Source organism: Pan troglodytes, chromosome 16 (assembly GCF_028858775.2).
Source record: "Pan troglodytes isolate AG18354 chromosome 16, NHGRI_mPanTro3-v2.0_pri, whole genome shotgun sequence".
In the NCBI taxonomy this organism is placed as follows: Eukaryota; Metazoa; Chordata; class Mammalia; order Primates; family Hominidae; genus Pan; species Pan troglodytes.
The window spans coordinates 44,575,619-44,600,305 of NC_072414.2; the positions used below are offsets into that span (position 1 = coordinate 44,575,619).

At 35.6% G+C, this 24,687-nt stretch overlaps 1 protein-coding gene across 21 annotated transcripts in view; it reads right to left on the reverse strand.

Moving 5' to 3' along the window:
• ATOSA (atos homolog A) overlaps positions 1-24,687 on the reverse strand; it is a 128,513-nt gene that overhangs the window by 5,512 nt on the left and 98,314 nt on the right. For 10 of the 21 annotated variants that reach the window (XM_009429157.5, XM_009429155.5, XM_063794156.1 and 7 more), the window contains 7 exons: positions 24,247-24,372; positions 21,685-23,500; positions 18,249-18,362; positions 14,194-14,273; positions 13,239-13,347; positions 6,779-6,937; positions 333-401 (listed from right to left, as the gene is read on the reverse strand). In XM_009429157.5, the coding sequence (XP_009427432.2) occupies positions 333-401; positions 6,779-6,937; positions 13,239-13,347; positions 14,194-14,273; positions 18,249-18,362; positions 21,685-23,500; positions 24,247-24,372 (2,473 nt within the window). Of the gene's footprint in view, positions 1-237; positions 402-6,778; positions 6,938-13,238; positions 13,348-14,193; positions 14,274-18,248; positions 18,363-21,684; positions 23,501-24,246; positions 24,373-24,687 lie in introns of all 21 variants that reach the window. The other 11 variants (XR_010151388.1, XR_010151387.1, XR_010151385.1 and 8 more) reach the window with 5 other exon arrangements.

Genomic DNA, 24,687 nt, shown 5'->3' on the forward strand with positions numbered 1-24,687 from the left:
CTTTTAAACAGGTTCGTCTCAATTTGGTTTATTAAAAAGAAGGCACCAGTAATATTAGGTTCTAAATATGTATTGAAGAGTCCTATTGAAGTTATGCAAACTGTCATATGCTATTTTTCTTAAGTATTCACCTTGATTAGCTTATTAATGCTTTCCTTTTATGGAGGTCCCCAAATGGTCATTCCTGGGGCAGAGCAGGGAAACTCCAAACAAAGCTGCAGCCCCACTGTTACTTACCAAAGTTGTTGCAGCAGCAGTAGCAGGAGAAAGGGCTAAGTTCTATATGTATGTGAGAGAATGATTATTGCAATTGTAGGCTATAAAACACATACCACTTGTATTGTTCCTGAAGGAGGTACTCGATAACCCCTTTTACCAAGGGACTCTAAAGTAATCACACCCTTGAAATAAAAGAAGACAAATTGAGTACAAACTGATGCATATGTACATAAAAGACTAAAATAAGAATAACTCATGTAATTTATTAAAATTTCAGAATTCTATTTCTATGGAAAAACATTCATATTGAATTAATAGAGATACATTCTATGTTTCTACCCCTAAGGAAACACTTTACTGTTCTTCCTGGTGATGTCGCTATAAAGAATATATAACATCAATGGCCACAGCACTCAAAATTACTATTAAGATATAGGAATAAAAGAAAGAAGTTCCTAACTAAAAAGGAAATAAAGGAAGGTAATAGGACCCTTCCCATGTATCTTGAGGGAGAGGGGAAATGAAGAAGCAAGTAATTTATTGGTCTTCGGGCATGTAAAAAGTCACAAGTGTAGGAAAGTAAGCCTTGGCCAAAAATAAAGTCAGTTCTTCAGTCTGCGAGTTAAGTTACATATCTGGATTTCTGAATAAAAACAGAAAAAAAAATAGAAAAGCAATTTGGAAGTCTGTAGTTCCTGCCTGGTACTACTTTATGGGATAAGAGATGTTTAAGACAAAAAGTGAAAAATGAAAGTTAAATCAGTAACTTTCAGGCTGTGGAATGTTCTATAGTAAAGCTATAAAATCTCACTTTCCTAAAATTAAATATTTCTTCAGAAACAACTTTATATCATGTTGTGTCTTAATCTGGATATTATTAAGGTATTTTGCTTTTGTTTGGTCATTTACTTATTAAGGAATCTAAGAATCCAAATTGATTCTAAATCAGAACACAATGGATTGAGAGCTGATTTGAGTCAAGGTTAAAGCTAAATTAGGGTCATGTCACTAGAGAAGTCTAAAAGAGGATATCAGGAGTCCTCCAGTTAGTTTGGTACTCAAAGAATGATCCTCAGATGAGCATCATCAGCATCACTTGTGAACTCGTTAGGAATGTGAAATGTCTGGCCTCTTCCCAGACCTTACAAACTCAAATATACATTTTAACAAGATTCTCCAGATTATATCAATTTACATTAAGGTTTGGGGGCCCTGCTCTACTATATGAAGTAGTTTTTCTCAGGATGTTCTCCTTACTGCAAAAATGCAATCAATGGGGAAAAAGTGTATGTTAAAACAAGGTAAGTTCAAATTGAATGTGTAAAAGTTTCTCAATAACCAGGATGATCAATAACCAGGATAACCAAATGACTATCAGTGGTAATTGTGATACTTAATTATTATTATTATTATTGTTATTATTTTGAGATGCTTTCTCACTCTGTCACCAGGGCTGGAGTGCAGTGGCGCAATCTTGGCTCACTGCAACCCTTGCCTCCCGGGTTCAAGCGATTCTTCTGTCTCAGCCTCCCAAGTAGCTGGGACTACAGGCACTCACCACCACGCCCAGCTAATTTTTGTATTTTTAGTAGAGATGGTTGGGGGCAGGGGCGGTGGTTCTACCATGTTGTCCAGGCTGGTCTCGAACTCCTGACCTCAGGTGATCCACCCGCCTCTGCCACCCAAAGTGCTGGGATGACAGGCGTGAGCCATCATGCCCAGGCTGTGATACTTAAAGAGCTTTAAAAAATGAATGCTGATGCATTTACGTTAACTGGGCTAATACTTTTCTTTCAAGTAGTTAAGGAGAACTGTATGTTCTACATTTCATGATTTCATTATTATACATTGTACATGCCAAACTTATGTAAAAGCAAATATAAAACAGCACTGTTCTATCAGGTGACATCTCTCTGTTGGGTTCGGAAGTTGGACCAGGGTTAGGAAGTAAAAAGGAGTGGATAAAGGTAAAAGGGAAAGCCACATTCTGACATATGAATTTACTCCAAGTGAACAACACTTGACATCAGATTATTAAATTAACACATTAAGGTTAACCCATACGTGGTTCTTGACAAATCAGATTTGTCATGTGGTTATTTAAAGCATGAAAAAAGCACATCAACAAACTGCAACCCTAACCAAAACAGCAATGAAACTTTAACAATTTATCTCTTACAATCTGCCCTACGTGCCTAATGAGGTACTCTGTATACCACTTTTTTTAAATGAGCAGAGTGTGGCTATTTACTCTACATGAAAAAGATATGGTATATTATACATGTTTTCTTCCTAGTTTCAGAAAGAAAAAGTAAAATATACCTAAATAATAGCTATCTTTAAAATCACATAACTACACGTAATATATTACCGTTCTTCCTTGCCAGCCATCTGCCTCCCCACCAAATACATACAGTAAAACTGGTAAGGCAACTACTACCAAGTTTATACTTGTTTCCTTTAATACATTCAATTCCAATAGTTTTTAGAATACAGTAACTGAATCAATTTATTTAAAAAAAACAGCTTTTTGAAAAAAACCATAAAGTTGAAGGCAACAATTTAAAACAATTTGTAAGCAATGTTAAGACTAGTAGCATTGGCAAGTTAGGAATTTTAGAAAGGGACTGGGAAATTATTTGGAATTTTATTATTATTCATCATTATTGTAATAATTTCATCATTTTAATTGATCAGCATATTAATATTTATACCTAGAAAAAGTTACCATATTTAACACAAAAGAGAAAAACACATTTTCTTCTGGCATTTTTTTTTTCTTTTTTTTGAGATGGAGCCTTGTTCTGTCATCCAGACTGGAGTGCAGTGGCACGATCTTGGCTCAGTGCAACCTCTGCCTCCTGGGTTCAAGCCATTCTCGTGCCTCAGCCTCCCGAGTAGCTGGGATTATAGGCACCCACCATCACGCCCAGCTAATTTTTGTGCTTTTAGTAGAGACGGGGTTTTACCATGTTGGCCAGGCTGGTCTTGAACTCCTGACCTCAAGTTATCCGCCTGCCCCAGCCTCCCAAAGTGCTGGGATTACAGGTGTGAGCCACCATGCCCAGCCCTTCTTCTGGGATTTTAAAATGGAATAGTAGGGTTAAAATAAATATGGTCAAAATCTTATACAAAAATTGCTCAGATTATTATGGAATAGGGAATATGCACAAATAAGTGGAAAACTGAAAGAACTTTATCTTGATCTGGTTAATTACAAAGAAAGGAAATCATACCTGGCCCTAATATTATAATGAAAGTCTTATTAGAAATTTGCCACTGGCACACCTGCCTTAGATATTTCTGCCTGGTTTCACACTGCAACCGTTTCTAAACAGCTAAGTGTTGTCATATAACACTTGGAGAACATTTTTACCACTGACTCCCAACCGGAGAATAATATTATATGGCTTTGAGTTAATCTTTAAGGGAATTATTTAAATGAGAAGTCCTATACCACCTCTATACCACAAAGATAGGATTTTCTGTGCTAAAATTTTACCCTTGTGAGTCATTTGTATAATCTGTGATAAGAGGTCCCAAAATTATTATTAGAGTAACAAGGTTATTATAAGAGTAACAAGTGTTTTATGTCTTCGCTCTGCTGGTCTGTGATATGTACAGTCTTACCAAAACATAATCACATTCTTTGAAAACAGATTCAACTACAAAAATAATGAGAATATTCCCTGAGGAACAAAATTAATTCATAGCAGGAAAGACTGGAACTGGGTCACTTGCAAAAAGAATGCATTCCTGGTAAGTAAACTTTTAATAGAAAAATACAGACTATTTTTTGAAAATGTTCTAATTTTTTCATAGGAAAAATATAAATGGGATAGTTGATTGAAGAATGTTATCAGAGAAAAGAAAGTCAGAGTTTCTCAAAAGGATAGATTAAATTCAGTAACCCGATTTATACCCTTGCCAATACCTATTCAACAATCTGCAATCATCTGCGTGTACATCTCTAGTACTTTCTGGAGTGACAAAATCTTTTATCTCCCAATCCTTCATTTTTGAGATATCAACTAAGGTGAAAGATTAATGCTGTCTTGCTTTTTAAAAGCATAGTTCAAGTTACCTCTTGCTCATTAATTTCCATCAAAGATATTTATTTGAGCTGATTTTCAGCCAGTTTACTCTTTTATCTTGTTTCCAAGCCATCCTAATGGCCAACAGGGACTCTGTTCACTAATGATAGATCACAGTATTTTATTTTATTTATTTTGAGATGGAGTTTTGCTCTTGTCGCCCAGGCTGCAGTGCAATGACGCGATCTCGGCTCACTGCAACCTCTGCCTCCCGGGTTCAAGCGATTCTCCTGCCTTAGCCTCTTGAGTAGCTGGGATTACAGGCGTGTGCCACCATGCTCGGCTAATTTTTTGTATTATTAGTAGAGACAGGGTTTCATCATGTTGGCTAGGCTGGTCTTGAACTCTTGGCCTCAGGCGATCTGCCAGCTTCAGGTGATCTGTCCGCCCCAGCCTCCCAAAGTGCTGGGATTCAGACATGAGCCACTGTGCCTGGCCAGATCACAGTATCTGAGACCTCATCTTTCCATCCTCTATTACTATATGCCAGTAAAAGGTGTGAAACTGATGAGATTCTTGATGTCCTGGTAAGGCAAAACAGGCTGTTGCTATATTTTCATATTGTAAGCATTCGAGTATGATATGCATTTATTCTGGTATTAAACTTATCTCAGTGGTACTTTCCATTTTATTAAGTGTCCAAAATTAGCAGTTATTTTTTTCAAAATAATTCTGGAAAAGTGGGTACATCTTTCTATGGTAAATGAACAGGTAGCATATGTAATAACTGGGCAGGTTTGTGAAGGGGGCCTCTTCTTTCGATAATAACCTATGCTGGGCATCTTCATGCTTATGACCCACAGATGTGAATGTTGTTGGGAAAAGAAAACTTTGAATAAATAAGCAGTCACCACTCTGCTTTTTCTATCAAAGTGTCAAACACTAATCAAGCTCTTGACTAAAATCTTCACCCTTAGAATGGAGTAAGCTTTCCTTGAAGAAACTGGGCCAGTAATGAGTAGGCCACATATAGGTTCCTAAAAGTAGCTTCCTTTCCTCTCTGTTGTTTCTCAATTGTATAGATGTCCCTTTTTACAGCTTTTATTAATAACAAAAGTCATTGTTACTAATGTCCTTGAAGACCTAGAAGGTTGTGGAGAGGGGTGTTAGGAGAGGAAGCAGTTGGGCCAGATAGTAAGTTAGGAAATTCAAGCAGCAAGACTAGGCTATAATGTTCAATGCCTACAGTAATCTGCATTTCTCAAAAGTAACACCTAAAATGAAAACCCAGATTTGACTCCATATTTGATACCATCACTGTCAACTTTTTACAGACCTGCATGGCTAGCTACTTATCTCTCTTTGTCTTTTGCAAGAGGGCTGATACTAATCATATACTAGTACTCAGTATTGTTTTTGCAAATGAATGCTTATATTATCCACAAGCCATTGGAATAAAAAAATTGGAAAGGTGAAATCATAAGATTGATCTTAAGGCTCAACACTATAACTCAGAGGTGTCCAATCTTTTGGCTTCCCTGGGCCACACTGGTAGAAGAAGAATTGTCTTGGGCCACACATAAAATATACTAACACGAACAATAGCTGATGAGCTAAAAAACAAAAATCACACAAAAAAATCTCATAATGTTTTAAGAATGTTTACAAATTTGTGTTGGGTTACATTCAAAGCCTTCCTGGGTTGCATGTGGGCTGTAGGCCGGACAAGCTTGCTGTAACTCCTCTTAGTTATTTCACTCTCCATTAAGACAGCGTGAGTCTGAAGTAGCTAGTATTCTGAAGAACTCTAGGATTAGGCCAGTTGTGGTGGCTCATGCCTGTAATCCCAACACTTGGAAGGCCAAAGTGGGAGGTCTGCTTGAGGCCAGGAGTTCAAGACCAGCCTGGACAATATAGGGAGGCCCTGCCTCTACAAAACATAAAAATTAGCTAGGCATGGTGGTGCATATCTATAGACCCAGCTATTTAGGAGCTCCAAGGCAAGAGGATGGTTTGAGGCCAGAAGTTTGAGGCTGCAGTGGGCTATGACTGCACCACTGCATTCCAGCCTAGGCAAGAGTGAGATGCTGTCAAAAAAAAAAAGAACCCTAGGATTAGAAAAAAATAGGCCCAAAGACAAACCAAACCGAAAAGGGAGTAAAAGGGCCATACAGAAGCCTTATGTCACCAAAGCCTTGTAGGACTAGAGGACACAGTGCACACTAAGCATTTGAGAATGTGTGTGAACTCAGCAAGATGGAATTACAGTGTCACTAATAAATTTTTATCATTTTTTCAAGACAAAGAGAAATAAGTACATTTTTAGTACCATCCTTAAATGCAAAAGAGGTTATCTGTTGTTTGAACTAGCTTAGAAAGAAGTTGTGAGGTAATATTTTGGCATATTAGTTTGTATTCAGCTGTTAGGAAATGATTTATATTTTCAAGTACTGCATTAAAGCACTTAAATTTGTCATTAAGTTGGTTGATTTGGCAGGAAAACATACAATATAAAAAATACTTGCCATATAAGGAGAGGGAGCATTGTCATCTGAAACACTGTAGAATGACACTTCAACTGGAAGAGTCAAATGTGTGGGGCAGAAAGCACCACTTGCCCCTACCTCGGCAGTAAAACCATCAACAATGCCGAGAGGATCGAAACGATAGTTCAAGACAGATTCCTGGAAGACAAAATAATTTTAAAAACTCAATTAAAAAAGCTAACACATTCATTTTTTTTCTATTTAAAGAAATATACACTTAGCCTAAAGGCAGAGAAGTGATTAAAAGAAATATATTACTATGCTTTCTAGCACTAGAACAGTGGTTGTTACCATTGCCATGTCCTTATTTCTGCTTTTCATCTGACTTGAAGTCAACTGCATCTCCCATCAGTCTTCTACCATCCTACAACAGTTTGGTCTTCTCTCACTATTCCAACTCACACTGAACTCTCCTGCAACTTCAGCATTAGTTAGGCCTAATTGTTTACTATGTTGTTTTTATATCTGTAAATTTAAAAATATGCTCTATCAGAGCAGGTATTTATCCCTCACAGTGCCCATTCATGGTGCTAGACACAGAGAAACACCTGAAAACCTAACAGGTTATATATGGAAGTTCCATCAAAAGATGAAGTCAAGCACTTATAATTCTAACCAAGAAATAATTGCTTCTCTTATAAATACTGTAGTATGTGACACGTTTTAGTTTAAAACATAAAAATGTGCATTTATAAAAAGTTTAAAAGTACAGAAATAGTACAGAAGCTCCTTATCCATCCCTCCCCCAAGGTCACTCACTGAGATAACTACTTTTAAAATTTAGTGGTTATTTTCCCACTTATGAGAAACATTTAAAACTTTTCACAAGCTTTATTTTATATAAATATATCAACACATATATGCATACATCATGAAATGTGAGTAGCATTCCTTTGATTAATTCTTTGAAAAGAAATGCGACAAAGCCTCATGATTCTAAAAGTTTGTGTAGTCTAAATGTGAAACAGTGACATATCAGCAATTCTAATCTCCTGATCCAAAAGATAAAGCCAAAAGACCTGGGTCACAATCAACCTTCTATATCTCCTTTTTGCCCTCTAATCAATCCAATCCATATCCTGCTGATTTTACCTCTCAGTCTCAGGGCCTCATTTCCATCCCCACTACCACCACTATCCTAGTGACCTAGGTGATCCTCATAACCTCTCCTCTGAATAAATGCTACATCTTCTAACTAGTCTTTCCATCTCTAGTGTATCCTCTGTACTACTGCCAGAGTTCTTTTTCTTTTTTTGAAAAAAGCCTTATAGTATCACCTACCACTTAAAAACTTTGTTTCCTGCTGTCTATAGGATGAGGTCAACATTCATAGCACAGCACTTAAGCTCCACCATGCCTCTCATTTCATCTCTCCCAACATATACAGAGTCCCATGCTCTAGCTCCAGTTGATCCTTTCCAACATTGCCATGCTCTTTTACGTTTGCACATGCAGTTCCCTTTGTCTAGAATCTCTGATTCCTGAACAAATTTACCTGGCAAATTCCTTCTCATCTTTTGTGACCAAGCTCAAATGACAGCTCCTCAGTAAAGCTTTCCTCAATCCTTTTAGCAGAGATAGTAGATACACAAGTACTAGGCAACTTCTATTACAATGCTAATTACTTGAGTTTATAAATTATTTACTCACCTGGGTAAATTATATGCCCACCTTCTCCAGCAGACAATAAACGTCTCTAAGGCAGGAACTTTATCATTTAAACTTTGTATTCCTAGCACATAGTAAGTACTCAACAAATGTTTCCCAAATAAGAAGTCTATTCTGAAGATGCAAAAAATTTTCATAGGAGAGGTACATACAAAAATGTTTATGGATTAAGGCAAATGACCAATATTAGTTGCTGACTTTATCTGAGATATTTTAGATTTTTGTAAATTTAATATACAAGCATATATGCTAGGCCCCACTCAGTGCAGTATGACAAGAAAAAAAAAAAGGCATGAAAATAAAAAGCCAAAACTATCCCTATTTATAGATGACAAGACTGTCTATGTAGAAAAATCCCAAGGATTATTTTTTTAAATCTACTGAAATTAGTGAGTGAGTTGAGCAAGATCACTGGCGATTTTTTGTAGATAACACACACACACATACATTCATTTAAAAATACTAGCAATGAACAATTGACAATTAATTGTTAAGTTACAATATCCCAGAAAACATGAAATACTTAGGTATACATCTACAAAAAGATATCAAAAATCTGGGCTAGGCGTGGTGGCTCACACTTGTAATCCCAGCAGTTTGGGAGACTGAGGTGAGTAGACTGCTTGAGGCCAGGAGTTTACGAAAAGCCTGTGCAAACACAGCAGGGCCCTATTTCTACAAAACTTTTTTAAAAAATTAGCTGGGTGTGGTGGTACAAGCGTAGAGTCCTAGCTACTTGGGAGGCTGAGGTGGGGTGAATGCTTCAACCCAGGAGATCGAGGCTGCAATGAGGTATGATCACGCAGCTACACTCCAGCCTGGGTGACAGAGAAAAGTCCCTACCCCTATTAAAAATAAAAAAGATGTCCAAGATATGCATGCTAAAAACTATAAAACACTGATGAAACAAATAAAAGAATATATAAATAAATGAATTTCAGGGATTGGAAGACTTTATATTTTTAAGATGTCAATTTTCCTCCAATCGACCTGTATTAATGTAGGCCAAAGAAAATCTCAGCAGGCTATTTTGTGGAAATAGACAAGATGATTCTAAAATTTATATGAAAAAATAAAGGAGCTAGAATAGTTTAAGCAATGCTGAGAAAGAACAATAAAGTTAGGACTCACATTACCTGATTTCAAGACTAGAAAATTGAACATCCATATGCGTAAAAGGGAACCTTGATCACACACCTCCTATCATGTAAAAATTAACTCAAAATAGATCACAGATCTAAACGTATGAGCTAATACAAACTTTCAGAAGAAAACAGAAAAAAAGCTTTGTGACCTTGGGTTGGGCCAGTGGTTCTCACCCAGGGGATATATGGTAATATATGAAGACATTTTTGGTTGCTAGAACTAGGCAGGGGGGTACTATTGGAATCAAGTGGGTAGAGGCCAGAGATTCTGCTAAACATCCCACAATGCACAAACAGCCCTTCAGAAGAATTATCTAACTCAAATATCAACAGTACTAGTGTAAAGAAGCCTTGCGCTAGGCAATGTTTTTTTAGATTCAACATCAAAAGTAAGATTCATAAAGAAAATTCGACATCAAAAAACTTAAAATCTTTTACTCTTGTAAAGACACTATCACAAAAATGTACAGCCAAACTTCAGACTTGGAAAAAATATTTGGAAAACATATATGCTTATTTGGCAAGTAGGTGCAGGAAAAGAGGATCAACATCAATAGTCATCAGGGAAATACAAATTAAAACCACAATAATTAAGATGAAAATGACTGATCATTGCAAACAATGGCAAGGATGTGGAAGAACTAGAACTCTCATACGACGCTGATGCAAATTAAAATGGTACAATCAGTTTGGAAAATAGCTTGGCAGTTTCTTAACAGTTAAACTATTCTGTTCTGTTCTGTTCTGTTCTGTTCTGTTCTGTTCTGTTCTATTCTATTCTATTCTCTATTCTATTCTATTCTACTGTAGTTACCCAAGTGAAATGAAAATTTATGTCCACATAAAAATTCATACACAAATGTTTATAGCAGCTTTATTTTTAATAACCCCGAAGTGGTGACAACCCAAATGTCTAAAATCAGGTGAATGAATAAACAAACTGTGGTCTATCCATACAACAGTAATAAAAACGAATGAACTCTTGATATGCAGGACAACATGGATTATCTTAAAAACAATGACACTCAGTTAAATAAATCCCCAAGCCACCCCCTAAGAGTAAATACTGTGTGACTACATTTATATAAAATTATAGAATATACAAGCTATTTTATAGTGACAGAAAGCACTAAGATTCCCTCATATAGGAAAAATAACTCATTTCCAATGGTTGTATTATGCTGGACTGAACTGAATGAAGAAAATCACAGGACAGATGAATTGAATGGATGATGACAAGGTTTTGCAGTAGAAAACTCTAAATCAGGGGTGTCCAATCTTTTGGCTTCCCTGGGCCACACCGGAAGAAGAATTGTCTTGGGCCACGTGTAAAATATACTAATATTGGCTAGGCGTGGTGTCTTATGCCTGTAATCCCAGCACTTTGGGAGGCCGAGGCAGGTGGATCACCTGAGTTCAAGAGTTTGAGACCAGCCTGACCAGCATGGTGAAACTCGTCTCTACTGAAAATACAAAAATTAGCTGGGCATGGTGGCGCGCTCCTGTAATCCCAGTTACTTGGGAGGCTGAGGCAGGAGAACTGCTTGAACCCAGGAGGCGGAGGTTGCAGTGAGCCAAGGTTGCGCCATTGCACTCAGACCTGGGGAACAGAGTGAGACTCTGTCTCAAAACAAACAAACAAACAAACAAACAAAAATATATATGTAGATATATATAGATACTTACATATACATACTCATTAACAATAGCTGATGAGCTTAAAAAAATCACAAAAAAAATCTAACAACATTTTAAGAAAGTTTACGAATTTGTGTTGGGCTGCATTCAAAGCTGTCCTGGGCCGCAGGCTGGACAAGCTTGCTCTAAATGGTGGCAAGAAAAGGTGACTATTAGCTATTAGACTATTTGGGTGTTATTCTGTGTCCACGTGTTTCCAGACTCCACCTAATGCCCCACAAATAATGTCTAAGGATCATGATTTCCCCCAACAACATTACAGGGATAAGACTTTGCCCTGTTTTCATTAAACAAGTCTAATGTGTCATTTTAGTGACTCAAGTCTAACCCCATCTTTTATTGCACAGAATGTCAAATTCACTAAGCAGAGGAAATATCTTCTGTAATTTACTGAAGAAAACATCAAATTCATTATAAATAAGACCTATGGGTTGGATAGTCTCAGAACATCTCTATTTCTTAAGTCACTTGGAAAATGTATGTATATCTGCACAAATAGAATCGTCTGAAAAAAACTGTGTACTGATCTTTAACTATCTTCCCTGACATGGTTTGCATATTGTCCCCTTCAAATCTCATGTTGAAATGTAATCCCCAAAGTTGAAGGTGGGGCCTGGTAGGAGGTATTTCGGTCATGGAGGTGGATCTTTCACAAATAGCTTGGTTCCGTCCTTGCAACAGTAGGTTCTTACGAGATCTGGTTGTTTAAAAGCATATGGCACCTCCCTCCTTGCTCTCTTGTTCCTGCTCTCACCATATGATGTGCCTGCTCCCACTATGCCTACCACTATAAGTAAAAGCTCCCTGAGGCCTCATCAGAAGCAGATGCCAGCACCATGCTTCATGTAAAGCCTGCAGAACTGAGCCAATTAAACCTCTTTTCTTTATAAATTATCCAGCCTCTGGCCTTTCTTTATAGCAATGCAAAAACAGTCTAATACATTCCCTTTTCCAAAGTTTTCACATATCAGACTGCTCTCTTTTTCACTTATACATTTTTTGTAGTACATGTCTCAAAAGGAGCAAGAAAAATAATTTCTTGTAGTACAAAGGTTGCTGAGCCACCCGACCCTAACAATGGCCTATGCAATTTTAATTTGATGACAAAGAGGAATAGAGAGCTTGACATCTCTGAACTGATACCTTGGAAGTGACATGGAAAAGACTTACCATGAAATATCTTTTCATTTCCACTAAGACTTTGAAAGATAGCTTCACTATTAAAATAGTTATAAAGCAAATGGTTAATATATCAAAACACAACTCCTGTAAAACTATTTATCTTAAAAATATAAAATTTAAATTATTTTCTCCTAAAAAACTCACCAGTTAAAATCACTTTAAAAATGTCATTTACAAGTTCGTGTTTAAGGTTAAGCTGATTTCTAATTACAGACAATTGAAACCCATGATTTCTACTTGACCCCAAGTAGAAATATTGTGAGTAAACATATCAGAAATCTTTATTTGAATTTTTAAAAAATAACCTTGTTACTTTAGAATAGCTGCAGATTTACAAAAAAGTTGCAAATAAAGTACAGAGAACCTTTTGGTTTTGCAAATCAACTTCCCTGATTATGAGGGGGCTGCTATTAGCCCACCACTATTTTCTCTGGGTCCTAGACCCAATTTTACCAAGTAAGAAGATGTGGTCAAATCTATGCTCCCGGCTTAAGTAACAGATTCCTCAATCCAACCTGATTTCATCAGGTCTTCTCTTCTCCACTACCATCTATCCAATTCTAAGACGTCACTGCCAACAATTCTGATTTCCCTTCTTGTGAAAATAAAATAAAAAGGTAATTTCAAGGCTTGAAAAAAGACAATTATTTCTTTCCTTTTCACAACCAAAGTTAAAGACATAAAATGACACCCTAGAACCTAGGGTATAAAATTTTCATTTAAAGAACAGTTTCAAAGCACATTACCTCAAAATTTCCTAGGAGACTAAGACTTGTTATAGGTGGAGCACTAGAACTCAAAAATGGTTTTTCATGAATATCTGGATCATCTTCAATGTTTAAACATGGTCGAGGACTATTAGAAAAACAAATCAGCAAAAGAACACATTAGCCACAATACTTTTTTTAATCTTGAGACAGGGTCTCACTCTGTCACCCAGGCTGGAGTACAGTGGCACCATCATAGCTCATACAGCTCAAACTCCTGGCTTCAGGCAATCCTCCTGCCTCAGCCTCCCAAAGTGCTGGAGACTACAGGTGTGAGTCACCAAGCCAAGGCACAATATTATTTACTTTTGTACAAAATTAAGAAAATCTGAACTCTACTCAAACTACCATAATAAATTAATGTTATCAAATTTTAAAATATAAAATTTCAAGTTTTAAATTCTCAGATTTTATCTTTCTTTATATTTTATATTTTATAAACACACATACACACATCCTAAAAGGTTTCGAGGTGGAATTTAGAACATATCACATAGTGGCATCTACTGGAAATAAATAATAATGCAGACTTCTATATCAATCTTATTTTCAGTTAAGAATGAGAATACAAGGGCAAAAGTGTGTGACTAAAGATTATAATCAGAGTATTATTTGCCAACACAGAAAAAAATGGCCAAGGTTGTTTTTTTTTTTCCGTCAAAGAGTAAAAGGTAGTAGAGGTTAATAACTAGAAATATATAAAACCACTTAAAACCAATGTAAGAGTTTATTATGATGACCACTATATAGTTGCTACTCATTGCCTTAATTTCTTCCACACTCATCCTTAATAACTGCGTGTGTACATGGTATCATACTCTAAATAAGATTCCTGTTACAATTCTGATGTTTAGAATCAACATTATTTATTGTTAAAGACCAGAATTTTGTGAAATTCTGTTTGAAACACACAAATGAATTTTGAGATAAATACCTTCTAGATGAGAAGCTTTTCAGATGTAGTAATGAAGAATCCAGATCAAAGCAACCTGATTGTGTTTTTCTTTGAGGAACCTAAGGTCAAAACGATCATTTGTGATATTTAAAAAAAAACTGTTAATTTTTTTCTTGAATTGATAAAACACTTTTTAAATGAAATTTAAGCATATCTTTGAAATATTACAACTTCTCCTATAATAGCTTATTTAAAATCATGCTGTTCATTACACATTGTTCTTATGTTATTTTATTAGTGTTGAAAAAACAGATGACAAATAAAAGCACTTTTACTAGGTTTTGATTTTTTAAGAAGCAGAAACATCTTTTTCCAAAACCAAACCCTGCATGGAATTCCAATATATAATATAAGGAACATTTTGCTTTTTTGTATACTTCTCTATTTTTTTGGGAGGTGGGAAACACTTCCAACTTAAAAAGGAAAAAAAAAAAAAAAAAAAGAAAACCGAATAGAGATAGGAGCCTGAGGCCCCACCAGCACTGCCCACCCTTTGCCCATTCCACCTACTGCAACATTTCCAGGAATCCTAATGCTTTACAGAGAATAGATTTGAAAAGTACTATGCTCCTAGGTTTTCAACCATCACTGTATACCAGATTACATTTAAAGCAAAACACCACCTGGCTCAAAATATCCTAAAATCAAAGACCTAAATGTTAATTAAAGGTAAAATCATATACAAGTTAGACAGTTTTGTTTCTAGAATATTAAATATGTGTACTTGACTCTCTGGTCTAATTAGTGACTGAAGAAACAGATGACACTGAAAATTTAAACCACCTCGACATTTTGGAGAGTTGTACAAGTGTACCATGTTATTTACTGTAGTAAGAACTTATTGTGAAATTTTCAATCTAAACCCTCATGTCTTCAATTCTGGAAAGTTCTCTGCCTTCATTTCTAATATTGCATTTTCTTATTCTATTTAGTCCTTCTTTTTAAACTTCTACCAGACTTACATTGAACATCTCATTCTCTTTATGGCTTTTTCGTATTTTACTATTTCTCTTCCCTTTTGTGCTTCATTCTAGGTGCTTCCTAAATATTTGTCTACTCACTCACAAAATCTCTATTGAGCCGATCCTAGTTTGCTGTTTAATTCATCTGTATGTGTATGCATGTGTGTGTATACACTTCATGCATTTTTCATATCTAGAATTTCTATTTAGTTCAAATCCACGTTCTTTCATCTGAATTCCCTATCTTTGCCTTCATCTATCTCCCAGAATACTTTAAACAGTTACTTTTAACTCTCAAATTGCTCTGATAACAGAGTTCCTATATGTGCATCCTCCCATTTCTTGCTCCTGCTGATTCTTTTAAGGTGCTTTGTAATTTTTTTTTCCTCTAAGGTCATCTTCAGTAAGAGGTATTTGCTATAAAAATAAATCCTCACTGCCCTGGGTTATAGATGTGGGATAGTTTCATGTTTCCCCTACTAATACTAGATGGATTTCATGGGTTCCAATTTAGTTTTTATGGCTATTTCTTAGCCAGACATCTCTGAATCTCATAGGTAGTATAAATTCAGAACCCCTACCATGTGTGGCTTAGATTTAGGTACAATTTCTTTCAGGTGCTGCTTTTTCTCCCATGTACTACTCCACCCGAGTAAATAGATGGATACATTTTCCCCCTCTCTCATTTATAGAAGGCCAGTCTTCCCTGTGCCTGGCTTTATGAAGAATCTGGTCTCAGATAAGATTGTTACAGACTTGCAGCCTTGATTCCTGTTCTCAGCAGGGGAACTGAACCCTAGCGCTATTTTAGGTTCAAATATCCTAGCGGACCAAAATTTGCCCCAGGTTACACCTTGGGAATTTTTCTTTCTTGCTCTTACATAACATTATGCATTTGGAAGTTATACTTCTTCCAGAATCTCTGTGTGGGGGAAGGGGCAAATGTCTTCCTGTATTGACTTAGTCTACCATATTGACCAGAAGTCTGTGGTGCTTTTTACACCAGCAAGACGCTGAAAATTTCTTCCCTGATCACTTGGGCATTTTAAATCACCTCTTAGGTAGGTCAAACATTTGGAGTTTTTATTTTAAAATGGACAAAAAAAATCTGAACAGACGTTTCTCAAAAGACAATATGCAAATGGCCAACAGATATATGAAAAAATGCTCAACACCACTAATCAGAGAAATGCAAATTAAAACCATAATGAGATGTTGTCTCACTCCAGTTACAATGACTTCTATCCAAAAGACAGGCAATAACGGATGCTGGCAACGATGGAACAAAAGGGAAACCCTCATACACTGTTAGTGGGAATGTAAATTAGTACAGCTACTGTGGAGAAGACTATGGAAGTTCCTCAAAAAACTAAAAATAGAACTACCATATGACCCAGCAATCCCACTGCTGGGCATATATCTTAAGGAAAAAAAAGGGAAATTAGTATATTAAAGAGATAGCTGCACTCCAATGTTTAGTGCAGCACCATTTGCAACAGCCAAGATATGGAAGCAACCTAAGTGTCCATCAATAGATGAATGAATAAAGAAAATGTAGTATATACACAATGGAACATTATTCAGCCATAAGAGGAATGAAATCCTGTCATTTGCAACAATATGAATGAAACTGAAGGACATTATGCTAAGTGAAATAGGCCAGGCAAGAAAGACAAATATTCCATGTTCTCACTCATATGGGGGAGCTTAACAAACACATTTGAACTAATGAAGATAAAGGGTATAAGGATGGTTGCCAGAGGCTTGGAAGAGTTGTGAGGAGGGAGGGATAAAGTGGGAATGGTTAATGGGTTCAAAAACACTGTTGGACACAATGAATAAGATCTAGTATTTGGTAGCAAAACAGGGTGACTAAAGTTAACAATAATTTATCGTATATTTAAAAATAAGAGTGAAATAGGAAGGTTCCTAACACAAAGAAATGATAAAGCCTTGAAGTGATAGATAATCCATTTACTCCGATTTGATTATTACACATTGTATGCCTGCATCAAAACATCACACGTACCCTGTAAATATATACAACTATTATGTACCCATAAGAATTTGAAAAAACATGGCCGGGCGCCGTGGCCCACGCCTGTAATCCCAGCACTTTGGGAGGCAGAGGCGGGCGGATCACGAGGTCAAGAGATCGAGAACATCCTGGCTAACACGGTGAAACCCTGTCTCTACTAAAAATACAAAAAACAACAAAATCCATTTGGAATTTTTTAAAGTTGTTTGGACTTCAACTTTTCTAAAATAGAAGACTGAGCTCCAAGTTATACATTTAAATTCTACATCTATTGTTCAATAATTATTTTTTGAACATACGTGAGATACTGTATTCTTTTAGTTACTAAAAAACACATACAACTAAAAATACGTTTGTGGCAAATTACACGGATTTTTAGTTCTGCTATACAATTTACTGCTTGCCTCAAGTTTAACTGAAATGGTAGCCATACCAACTAACTACTGACTGCTTACATGCAAGAGGGATGATACTAACCATCCTCACAACACTAAGGTAGACATTATCATCCTGATTTACATATGAGGAAACTGAGACTCCAAGAGATTGTGTTGCATAACTAGGGGGAATTCAGTGTGACTCCAAAGTGATGCTTTTAACCACTGCACTCAGATATCTAAATCTATTAGTAATTGAGGAGTGGAGAGATTTATATGTCTCAAGATGATTAAGTGAAGGGATTCCAAATCAAAAACAGCAACAGTTTTAACTTGCAGATGACCCAGTTAGTGGTATCAGTAAGATACAAATCCACTTGATGGTTTTTGTTTTTTTCACATCTAGTAACAGTTACAATTTGAGGCAAAAGAATTTCAGATAAATTTTATAACTAATAAATTTCATTTTTATTCACATTTTTGTCTTTTCCTGTATTATCACATAGCTGTAAAATGTGTTATCAAAAAATAAAATGTTTCCTAACTGGAAATTTAAAGACATTTAAATTTTTTTCAATTAAAATTTGAATGAAATTATTTGTAAACCTTTCAGATGTATGTAAGTTCTAAGCATGAGATAAGAAAAAAAATGCTTACAGGGCTTGAAAGAAGAGGCAATCCAGTTTGAGGATGAAAGGCTCTGGTTGAAGTTCCATCCAAGGAATGAAAATTATGTTTTCGCCACACATTTGAATGTTTCAGTGTAGTCCTCTGTTAGGAAAATAATTAGATGTTAATTGTAATATTTAAATACCATTTAAAGAACTTGGACAGTGTTTTTGTTTTTAAACTCATTCCTAATACATTCTGAGGTATTGCTGGTGAAGTTGGTGATATACAGGTGGGATATCCCTTATCCAAAATACTTGGGGACTAGAAGTGTTTAGAAGTTTGGATTTTTTTTCTGATTTTGGAGTATTTGCATCATATATACTTTACTGGTTAATCACCCCAAATGCAAAAATCCCAAATCTGAAACATTCCGATGAAAATTTCCTTTGAGCACCTTGTCAGCAATCAAAAAGTTTGGGATTTTCGAACATTTCAAATTTGGGATGCTCAAACTGTGTATCTACATCTTATGTTTACACACTATATATATATACCAATTGGAAAACAATGTCTAAAATGGTTACTGTAATATGCTGAATAAATTAAGTTCTAAAGAAAACATGTCCAAATGTAAATGCTTTATATGGTCATATTTGTTCAGAATTTATCATCTAGCAAACTAATACCTGATTATTTCAATTTGTGAAAAAACTACTATGGTAGTCCCCTCTTATTCTCAGGGGATATATTCCATGAACCCCAGTGGATGCCTGAAATCACGTGTAGTACAAAACAATATATATATTTTTTCCTATACATACCTATCCTAAAGTTTAATTTATAAATTAGGTACAATAAGAGATTAATGATAATAATAAAATACAATTATAATAATATGCCATAATAAAAGTTATGTGAATGTAGTCTTTCTCTCTTTCAAAGTATCTTATTGTACTGTACTCACCTATTTTGTGACCTGGTTGACCATGAGTAACTGAAACCATGGAAAGGAAACCGTGGATAAGGGGCGACTACTGTACTCACAGGAAAAATTCATACAATATTGTAAAATATAAAACTATGTCAATATTAAGAACCATTTTCAGATGATATAATTTGGTGGAACATGATACAGAAATATAAGAAACACTGTAAATTAAAAATTATATATAATGCAGTCACAGCACTATGTTTTTGACGTGATACAAGAAACAGGCTAATTCTTAAGGATTGGAGAAGTTTATACCCAAAGATCAGAAATTCATAAAAATTACATGAATAAAAATTATAAAAGACTATTCTGGGTCTTGGCTCTACCATTTATTAGCTTTGTGACCCTGGCAAGTTATATAGTTTCCCTAGCTCAAGGTCCTCATTTGTCAACTGGAGTTAGTAAGAGCACCTACCTTCATATCAAAGTGAGAGGGATTAAGTAAGCCAACATGTGTAAAATATTCAGAAGGGGCACACAGTAAATTGTTTATTACATTTAAAACAGGTACATGAAAAAAATGAACCTTAGTGGGCTTGAAAAATATCATGGCCAGATTCAAGCCTCCCTATTAGATAACAGAAAAGATCATAAGAACCGAACATTCTTAAGGCCAGTGTAGGTTTTTGTGACAATTATACTTTTAGAAAATTGGAAACTACCATTTGATTACACCCCATATTAGAGCGAGATCTTCTGAAGAAAAATATAAACTGGAAACATGGCAAAATTTTAAAACTCTGTCCAGAAAAGCTAATTTGAGTGATAAAGAAGACAAACTTAGGTCATTTAGACTTGGATCAAGGTACTTAAGAAGAAAATTTCCATATAATTGAGATACTGCTTGGAAAAGTAAAGGAAAGTGAAGCCTAATGATTTTTAGAAATTAAAAGGTGGTTTGGTAGGAAATCAAATGAAATGAAAATAACTTAAAATATCTTTTATGTATATAGTACATTAAGGTCTACAAAATATTTATAAATTGTTTGATTATCACCACTCTAAGATAGGCAAAAGAGATTAATCACGAGTCTTGTAAAATTGAGGAAACAGGTTTTTATAAGTAATACGACTTATTTACGGTCACTTAAGGCCTAAACTATGAAGCCAGGACTAGAACTCAGGTGTTTTGACCAGTAACTTGGTGGTTTCCCTATAGACACTTTGAAAGTCATTAACTGACCAACGGCATAGCACAATGGGCACAACGCTAATATTGGGTCTGACCTGCTAACAAATAATACATTAAGCTAATACAAATTTGATTTCTGACTGTTTTTGCTCTAAGAATTGTTTATAAGTACTGAAATAAACAAAAAAGGGCAACAGGAGGAATTAATTCTTTTTCTAAACAAGAGGAATGAACCAAGGACTTGTACAGTCCACAAATTTGTCCTAGATTATTGTGAGGTAGTAGAAAGGAGCCTGGATTAGGAGTCAAGAGACTGGGGTGGGGGTGCCAGTTGAATCACTAAGGACTTTGTACAGCTACTGGTATGTCATTCTCTTTGAGTCCCAGTTTCCTCATAACTGTCCTACCTGTCCCATATGGTGTAGTTATCAAAAAGAACCAAGTACCCTATTAGGTTGGTGCAAAAGTAATTGAGGTTTGCCATTACTTTCAATGGCAAAAACTTCAACTACTTTTGCAGAAACCTAATATGTAATATAACTGAACGTTATATACAAGCAATATACAAAATCCAAGTAGTATTTTATAAATATTATATAGTATTCATTCTCTTGAAATTACAAATCAAATATTAAAAAGCTGAGTGCTTCTGTTTTGGTTGGTTGGTTTTTTTCTGTTTCTGTTTTTTTGAAACAGGGTCTCACTCTGTTGCCCACGCTGGAATGCAGTGGCACAATCATAGTTCACTGCAACCTTCAACTCCTGGGCTCAAGTGATTCCCCCACCTCAGCCTCCCAAATAGTTAGGCCTACAGGCATGTACCACCATGCCTGGCCAATTTTTATTTATTTATTTATTTTTGTAGAGACAGGGTCTCACTATGTTGCCCAGGCTAGTCTCCAACTCCTGAGCTCAAGTGATCCTTCTGCCTTGGCCTCCCAAAGTGTTGGAATTATAGGCTGTGAGCCATTGTGCCTGGCCTGGGTGCTTCTGACTAGAAGAAAAAGAGGCCTTTAAGATGGGGGAGCAGGGGGAGAACAGAGCTAAAAGAACTAAATAATAGACCTAACATGTCATGAAAACAATTACTGTCCTATTAACAGTTTTTTAAAAAGGTACCAATTCCTATTTTTTAAACAGCATGATCTTTATTTCCTCCATTTACTTAGCATTTGTTCTTAGGAGAGTGGGTTATTTGCAAGGATGTTAATACTAGTTCTGTAGGTTTATTATTCTATCAGACTGTGTGTCCTGTAGATAATGGAACCTTGGGCCTTTATAACTAGATCTCCTGTGAACAAAATTTAAACCATAACAAATATTTGAGACTTACATTTGACATATTAGATGTTACTTACCAATACCTCTGTATTTTTTGGTTGCTCACATGTAGACAAACAGTCTTTTATACTTCTTCTCTGAGAACAGTTTTGGGATTTTTCATTAGTTGGATCTTCTTGCTTATCTTGTTCATTTTTTAATTGGTCTGACTTTTTACATTTGAAACCTTCATTATCTTTATTGAGATAATTCTCTATGCTATTAAGTTGAGTATTTTGCTCACATGTCTTAGGCCTTTTTGAGTCTTTATTTGAGGACATGCTTTCATATTTGTTCAAATATTCAGACATTTCCAACACAGTAACTTTTATTTTTGAGTCATTTTTTTTGGAATCATCAGACTGAAGATTGCCAAAGAATTTTGGATTATAGTTCTCATTTATTATTTTTTCCTTATACTTATTTGTACAAATCTGTTTGTCAATAGTGGTGCAATTTGAATACTGTTTATCAATTCCATTGCTCATTTCTTGCTCCTTGAATCTGCTTGTCAAATCTAAGTTATTTTCTTTGTGCTGAGACAAAATTGAGGAAGTCGATAAACTAGAACTTTTGTTCTGTGTCTCCTGATATGTACTTTGGATGATTTCACTAGGATTGTTCTGACACTGATTTCTTGTTTGATGTTTCAAAGAACACTTTTCTTTACTATTATTTTTAAAAGAAGTAAAACATTTATTAGGTATTAAGTTTTTCCCATCACTGATGTCTCCTAACAAGGAACATTTTGTGTGAGAAATGGAAACTGACGACTCATCCTTATTTTTCTTCAACAAATTTTTGTCTTCATATGAACTCCTAAACACTTTAGATGCAACCGAACTGGAGTCATGCATGTTGAATGACTGCCGGGGGATATGTGATGCTGTTGGATCAATGTGCTCCAAGTGTTGAGCAATCCTTGCAATAACATCTTGCCGCTCCTGGAGTAAAGAGCCTATCAAAGGATTAGTCTCTCCAACAGGCATATGAGAATAAAAGTCATTAGAAATACAAGTTTCACTTCGAGGAGTTTCTGGTTTTAGTCGAATTTTCCCCTCATTGGTGTCTTCTGGGGAACTAAACTCTGGACTACCAAAAGTCATGGAGAAAGTTTCTTTACCTTTTCCCACGTTTTCATTTTCTTCTGAAACCCGGAAAAGTTTTGAATGGAGTGAACTAGACTCTTGAGTATTAAATGGACGTCCAGAAACATGTGAAGTGCTTGGATCACAATGAATCAAATGTTGGGCAATTCTTGCAATGATTTCTTGCCGCTCCTGAATTAAAGAGCCTATTAAAGGGTTAGTCTCACCAGCTGACTGCCAGAAACTCTGGCGGTTAGAGATACTGGAATCAACCATTGAAAATGATTTTAAAGTTCTCACTGATGTTTCATGTGATTTTATATCGCCTATACCACTAAAGCCTAGAATATTGGCTTGAGATGTCCCATGGTCAGATTTACTGCCAGTGCCTGGATATAGTTTGACATTTTTGACAGCTGCAGTATATTCTGGACTTGGGCCACTTTTTGCATGTAACACACTTTCAGGTGCCATGGTCCAGGTTTGTTTGCTACACAGACGCTGTGAACTGTTTGTACCACATTGTTCTGCTTCATTTGGGTTATGGTGCTGATGAGTTTTAAGTTTATGCTGTTGAATTCTTTTCTCATAAAGGCCAATATTAGTGTGAATACTGCACGTCAAAACTGGATAATTAGATTGTCTGGGCAAGGACTGAACACTGACTTTCAAGGCAACATTGTGAGAAACATTGGGAACAGGAAACACATGCTCAATTGGAGTCTGTGAAAAATTCCACTGTAGGTCTACATCAGCAGCACTGATTCTAGAATCACACAGAAAAATACTGTATTATTGGATTATAAAGGTTAGATCCTTATTATTGTATATTATTTTAAATGTAAAGCAGTCATACACTTATTTTTGTTTGCGTTAATTACCACTGAGGTTTACTTTTAGCCACTTTACCATGCATATAATTCTGATAAAACCAATGTAAGTGATATAATAGCTTATGCTTGGAAGAGATGATCTTTTTAAGAACACCAGATCACTTAAGCATTAAAGCTCAAGAATATTATAACTTAAAAATATTTGTTAAAACAGAAAAAAGGACTTTGTAATTGCTAGCACATAAATGGATTCAGCTAATTCTATTGTGCAAGGTGATTAAGAGACACCCTATCTCATGGCCATCTGCCTAAAAAGCCAGTTAGCTGTTTAGCAGCCTATATGTTTACATTATCCAAGATGCCAAAAATTAAGTCAAACATAAAAATTCAGCAGCTCAGAAAACTTTTCTACTTTATAATAGCAGCATTAAGTCCATTGGTTCTCTAAAGTAAGCTTAAAAGTTCTCTTGATATTATTCATACCAAATTTAATACAACAAACAAAATTCATATTGAGTCAATCTAAATCTCTCTAACTTGTTTTGAAAAACCGCAGTAAATTTTATCCACTTACATTTAGAATTGCAGGAAATAATCTATTTAAAAGGTAAAATGCCATTCGGTTGCTAACCAAGGTGGCTGAATACGCACTGTCCTTTTTTTTTGGCCCTAGACATACCTGTAGAGAATATTTCGTGGAATAGCACCATGAGAAACACTCAGCCATGCACTTAACTGAGAAAAAAACACAAATGAGCGGACAGCCAACAGAAGCGTCTTCTCTTCAATAAATCGGTCACCATTTCTAAGGAAGTAACAAAGCATAATTTAAATGTAGGCAAGTACAAAATGACTGAATTTTAGAATGGCAGAAGCTGAGATCCATAAACTTATCACTCAGGATTTGTGCTTTGAAGAGCATAGGAATACACTTACGCTGTCACTTGAAGTCACAATTACTAAATGCAAGTATTATATTTACTCATATTTAGTGCCAAATATAAATACTATCTCAATTTTATTACATAGAGGAATTCAAAGACATGATACATTAAAATAATTTATAGGAAGTAATGGAAACCTTGATTTACCAAGAACAACTTTGAACTACGTTCAACAA